At 39.9% G+C, this 6,010-nt stretch overlaps 1 protein-coding gene across 1 annotated transcript; it reads right to left on the bottom strand.

Annotated features, from left to right (window-relative positions):
• Positions 1–614: 614 nt before the first annotated feature.
• Positions 615–4,775, bottom strand: bphl (biphenyl hydrolase like). The gene is made up of 7 exons (XM_085775081.1): positions 4,539–4,775; positions 3,096–3,199; positions 2,830–2,996; positions 1,954–2,107; positions 1,722–1,853; positions 1,018–1,141; positions 615–901 (listed from the first exon to the last, which is right to left on the bottom strand). Exons 1-7 carry the CDS (start codon positions 4,646–4,648, stop codon positions 811–813), a joined length of 882 nt encoding a protein of 293 aa, XP_085631207.1. The 5' UTR covers positions 4,649–4,775; the 3' UTR covers positions 615–810.
• Between the last annotated feature and the right edge of the window lie 1,235 nt (positions 4,776–6,010).

Raw genomic sequence — 6,010 nt, 5'->3', positions numbered from 1 at the left:
CAATCAAACAGAGCGCGGCACCAGCACAACTGATTGGATTTGTTTTAAGCAAAATAGAACAAAATAAACATATTCATATTACTCTATTTTTATTTTTTTCAAATTAAGAAGTTGTATTATCGACATGTAAAATAAAAGAATGAAAAAAGATGTTACTTAGCTACAATTAGGTTAGTGATTTATTTTAGTTTTAATCTACTCGTTTATTTGGATTATTTGGTTTAGGGCATAGACTGTAAAAAGAAGGTTTAGGGTTTAATTTATAAAATAGGTTACTACTACAACTAATAATAATAATAATAATAATAATAATAATAATAATAATAATAATGATAATAAAAATAAAAATGATCCCAGTCCCTGTTATTTGAGTAACAGAATAAAAGATTTTCAGCTTTGGGGGGAAACGCACTAATTCTGAGGTTTAAAGACCTTAAACAAGATTATGTTCAGAAAACAAACTAACAATCATTTGACATTTTTTGTTGATAATTAACATTTACTCTCTACTTTCAATTGCCACAACAAAAATATATTTTACCGTTTCATCAGAGAAAAAAGTCACTCATTCTCTTTGAGAAAGTTTTAATCAGAGAAAAAATTGACACTGAAATAGAAAAATATCTGAAAATACACATTTTAACATTTAATTTTAATGTAACAATTAATGCACCATCTGTGAACCTCAAGACAAGAGGGTGAAATGATCAACAAAATTAAGTTCTCTGTTGTAAATATTTGCAATGAACTACTGTAATTGTGAATGTGCTGATGAATGAAATTATGGTTTGTTTCCCTGCATCAGTCCAGTCAACCTTCCAGAAAGTCTTCAACCAGTTTGTTGAATTCGTCAGCGTACCTCAGGTGGAGGTTGTGTTTACCCTCCGGCATCAGATGCAGTCTAGATTTGGGACGATACAGAAGAGTACACACACACACACACGTCACACACGTTTGAATCTGAGATCGTTGCAGTGTGGTTGTTGTTTAAATGTGTGTTTGTGTGAGCGCCCTCACCGTGATCCCTTGATGTGTTTCAGGAGGTACTGTGGATGGACGCTCGGCACCATGGGGTCTTTCTCCCCGTGAACGATGAGGGTTGGACAGGTGATGAGAGGCAGAAGCTCCATGCAGATACTCCCTAACCAGAGGACATTTAAAATGAAGACTTTGCTCGATTCAGCTGACATTTATTTTGAAAAAACCTGAAAATCATTACTTCCAATAAATTCCTTAAGTAAAAGCTAGTTTGTATCTCTTTATAGTCGTCTTTAAGCCTGAAAAAACATTATTGAACTAATTAAAAGGTAACCTTCCTTCAGCTGTTTTGATTTCAGGCATTAACTCTGGTCTGCTTTAAAAACAAACTCAACCAGAGCAGACGCATAAATGTGGTAGAAAAGCCTCATTTCGAAGTCATGGCCACAGCTCTACGTGCAGATCCTGAGATGCTTTGAATCAAGAGACTTTTAGAGATTTTCAAGTGATTAATAATTCGTCAAGGCTGCATGAACATTTAATCCAGTTCAGACCCAAACACATCTAAAGCAGCTCTGCCAAGGCCAAAGCGTCCCAAGAGTGGGGTGGGGTATTTTAAAATGTTAATTAGAGAAATTTTTAATTATTAGTGCAAAACAGTTCCCCTCATCTCTTGTCTTTTTATTGGCTCTGCTGGTTTTCAGTCTCCTTAATTAGTCTAAAAAGCAGCATTCATTCTGTACCTTCTGGTCTTTTTGCAAACTGTGCGATCCCGTCCACCCAGCCCTCCCAGGTTGTAGCGAACACCTCCGCTCCGTAAACCTCCTCCATGGGCTTCCTCATCCTCGCACTCCACCTGGAGACGTCACGGACGGCTGGATGGTCCCATGAAAGAAGAAGAAAACACAGATAACAAAGACGATATCATCATCATCAAAGGAAGTTTAGCTCTAGCTGTTATCAAAGGAGGAGCACCTTCGTAAAGCTTGAGGTCCTGCTGGGAGACGAAGGCGTTGGATCCCCAAACAACCATCCTGTTGACCAGGTCGGGGTTTCTGGCAGCTGCTATCAGAGCAGTGATGCCTCCATCACTCCACCCCAGCAGGGAGAACTTGCCAAAGCCCAACGCCTGAGAAAGAATAGACAAACACAGTGTATCACTAACAAACTACTGTATTTAAGGGGATAGTTCAACATTTTGGCAAATTGGCCCATTGCCATATCCCTATAGTTTTAGCAGTAGGTTTGTTACCTTTAATTGTCGGTGCAAGCTATTTTTAGAACCGCCGGGCCAAGCAGTGAACTGCTCAGAGCTACGCTACGGAGGCTAATGGGATTTCTTGGTTTCCCTCATCAAACTCATCAAATACACAATCCAACAACTCCAAAACGCTCTGGTGGACAAGTTGTGACCTGCACATTCACCACGCTATGAGATAATAACAGAACGTTATGAGTTGTTTTTTTAAGATAAATTCATGCAAAACCGCTGATGCGTGTTCCCGTTGATGCAGTTTTTCATCAAGCAGTCTCTGCATTTACCTCTAAAACAACTCTGTCTGGTAACGTTCTGTTATTATCTCATAGCGTGGTGAATGTGCAGGTCACAACTTGTCCACGAGAGCGTTTTGGAGTTGTTGGATTGTGTATTTGATGAGTTTGATGAGGGAAACCAAGAAATCCCACGAGCCTCTGTAGCGTAGCACTGAGCGGCTCTGCTCTGCCACTCTAAAAATAGCTTGCACTGACAAATAAACGTAACAAACCTACTGCTATGGCTCTTTACAGTCTATGCTATGGCTATAGAGATTATGGCAACGTCTCTGGTAGTAATAAGTCAAATGACAACACCTTCATCAGATCCACTCCATCCTTTGCATCCCGCTCAAAGAAGTCAGAGGGAAAGTCTCTGTCTGGTGGGCGGGACTGTCCGTAACCACGGGGATCCCAGCCGACGACGGTGAAACGCTCCTTATTGAGAGACTTGAGCTGAGGACCGAAATCTGTCCGCGTGCTTCCTGTGGCAGAAACACAGCAGAGCGGTTTTCACAAGAGGACGCCACCACCACACACTACTATCGGCCAGAAAAGAAAAAATAGTTGCATGTCGTATTTACCCAGAGCGCCAGGAAACAGCAGCACAGCGTGTTTCCCTCTGCCCGTCTGCTCGTAGTACAGATCCACCCCGTTGACCTGCTGCCTGCCCGAGGCCAATGAGGAGCTGCAGGGCAACAAAGGAGAGCAGCTACAGTCACAGCAAAAACATACAGTAGCATATGACAAAATAAAAAAAAAACATTCAGTGGTTTTTTAATTTAAAAACTACAGAAACAACAGCTGCGGCTTAAAACCTCCTTGTAAATTCAAACTGAGTCTTCTAGTGTTGTTGTTATTTGGTTGTGACAGTTTTACAGTTTGTGCCTACAGGTCACCGTGACCTCGTGCGGTGCATCATCTGCTGCACCGACAGTGACAGCAGGAAACGTCTTCAGTTCACTCAGATGTCTCGAGGACTTTTGCAGCTGTTGTGCAGAAATATCCCACTGCACCGTTCACACCCTGCAGCTTTAGTTTGTTTCAAAGAAATTAAGTTCAGAGCCTTGTTGTGTCTCTCCTACATGTAATGTCAGTTTTTTGTGGAGGCATCGTAACAGATGTTGTTTTTGGGGTGAGAATGAAAATAAACACAGGAATCAATGTTTTATTTTCTTGAATCATTATGTCTCAAATGTTTCTGTACATCCTGCATTTCAACTGTTCTATATGAATAATGGTTGAATACATATGCAATAAAACTGAAAAATTCCATGGTCAATAAAATGCTAAATACTTATGATGTTTTACCTTATTAACACATGTCATTTATTGAGACACATTATCTAAAAGGAGAAAGCAGCTTCAACCTAATGGAAGATAGATGCTGCAATTCTCTCTGTGCAAAAGATGGTGGTGTTTTGTTGTTGTTTGTATTTGAAGATTCGTAGAAAATTATTGTCATATTTGGCAAATGGTGAACATATTTAGCAAACTGTATGATGCATGATTTCTATTTCATTAGGTTCATCATTTGAATGACTACTTAACATCTCAATTATATGATTTACAGTACATTTTAAATATAATATTTGACAATAAAGGGATGCTGAAAAAGATATACAATTTCATCCTAAAAATAACTGCTACTAAAATAATTCTACTAGTAGCAACAACAATAATAGGCTATTGATAAATGGGATACCATAATAGATATTCAATTACCACAGCTTTGTATGCTTGCAGGTTTTTTATCATGGATGTATTATATTATCTTATAATAGATCCATGGTTTTTATCATAAGATTCTACAGAGCATCAGTGCAGTGAGTGGAGAAATGTCGCCATCTAGTGGCTTCGGGAGCGCATGTTGGCCTCCTGCTGTAGCAGAAGGACGAGCATGTTGTTCGAAGCTGAGCAGACATTTCCTGCTTCGTTACCGCAGCTCTCCGCGGTTGAAGTCCATGTGTGTACAAACGTGCGTGTGAATGTGCAGCTGTGGCGGTGACCACAGTGGAGGTTGTTACCAGGGCACAGAGGCCTGAGGAGGGCTGATGATGTGTGACACGGCTCTGCTCATGTGGCTCCGTCGCAGCAAACAACGACCTCCGAGCGGCAGCAGCAGCAGCGACGCCATTGCTCCGAGCTGCAGGAGTCAGGACAGGCAGGTGCCCGTTGCACGGCTCCTCCTGTGCGGGTTAAAGAGTGAACAAAGTCCGTGTGACTGTGACGCTGCTCTGCAGGTTCTCTGCAGTTTTTTTTCTCAGGAGTTCAGGAAGCTGGATTTACTTTGGCACTTTCCGTCCTCTTTGTTGACAAAAAAATTTAAAGCGAAAGTAGGCTATGAACAGCCAAATTCACCTAAAGACCTCAGGTCTTGTCCCAATAAGCATTGATTGATTTCCAAAAACATTTCCTTGAAAGGACACACACAAAAAGATTTATTATTAATTCCACGTCAGAAACTTTTCTCTGATTTCTTCAGAATTATTTTGTAGGCTACTTAAACTATTTTCCACACAGTGCTCACACATTTGATGAAGGTGGCAAAATATGGAAATTACAGTGAAACAGTGATGCTGCACCAAATAAGGAAATGAATGCCATCTTCTCTATGGGGTTATGCAGAGGTGTAGCTGCAGTTCTTTTTTTTAAGATAAGATAAGATCATTAATCCAATGGTGGGTAAATTCTCAGCACCGCAGCAGCAGTGAACAGTGCAGAGAAAGAAATATAGACAGAAGAAAAGCATCAGCTTGATTTGTCAAACAGATTATTGACAAAGTGTGTTGTAGATGGTGACATTAATAATTTCAGAGCTCATCCGGAACTAACACTGCATTTGTCAAAAAAAAAAGAAAAAAAAAAAGGCATAAAATATCCTTTATAGTTTTCAGATACCTCCAAGTAAGGAATCGATTAAATACAGTTTTGACAGAGGACCAGAGAAGTGACATCCTGAAGGTTTTCGTTTCAATTTATAAGTCTGGGTGTGGAAAGAAATTAATATCTAGATTATACAAAGGTTTCCAAGACTCCTCAAATTCCAACAGCCTGCATATTAAATGTAGATGGGAAAGGGAGGGAAATTTGGTCATATCTGGGGATGAATGGGAAAACATTTGTACATTACAATGGAAAACCACATCTTCACATAACTGGCGAGAGTTTGGATGGAAAAACATAGTGAGATTTTTTATAACACCTGCTCAGAAGAGACACCAGGGTAGTGGAACAAATTGTTGGAGGATGTGTGGTTCAGATGTGGCCAACCATTATCATTTATTTTGGGATTGTCCGAAACTTTCATCTTTTTGGCATGACATTCTTGATTGTCTGGAGTATATGTTTCAAATGACTATACAATTTGATGTCAGCTCAATGTACTTTTGTACCACGGCATTACATATCCAATCAATAGCGGACAAATATTTAATGAAGATATTATTGATTGGAGCAAAGAAAGCTATAACAAGGAAATGGCTACAACCCAACGCAC

Source organism: Trachurus japonicus, chromosome 4, assembly GCF_045865225.1.
Source record: "Trachurus japonicus isolate A0001 chromosome 4, Traja_1.0".
Taxonomy (NCBI): domain Eukaryota; kingdom Metazoa; phylum Chordata; class Actinopteri; order Carangiformes; family Carangidae; genus Trachurus; species Trachurus japonicus.
Note: the sequence above shows the minus strand (reverse complement) of the source record. Positions and strands in the feature narration are given on the sequence as shown.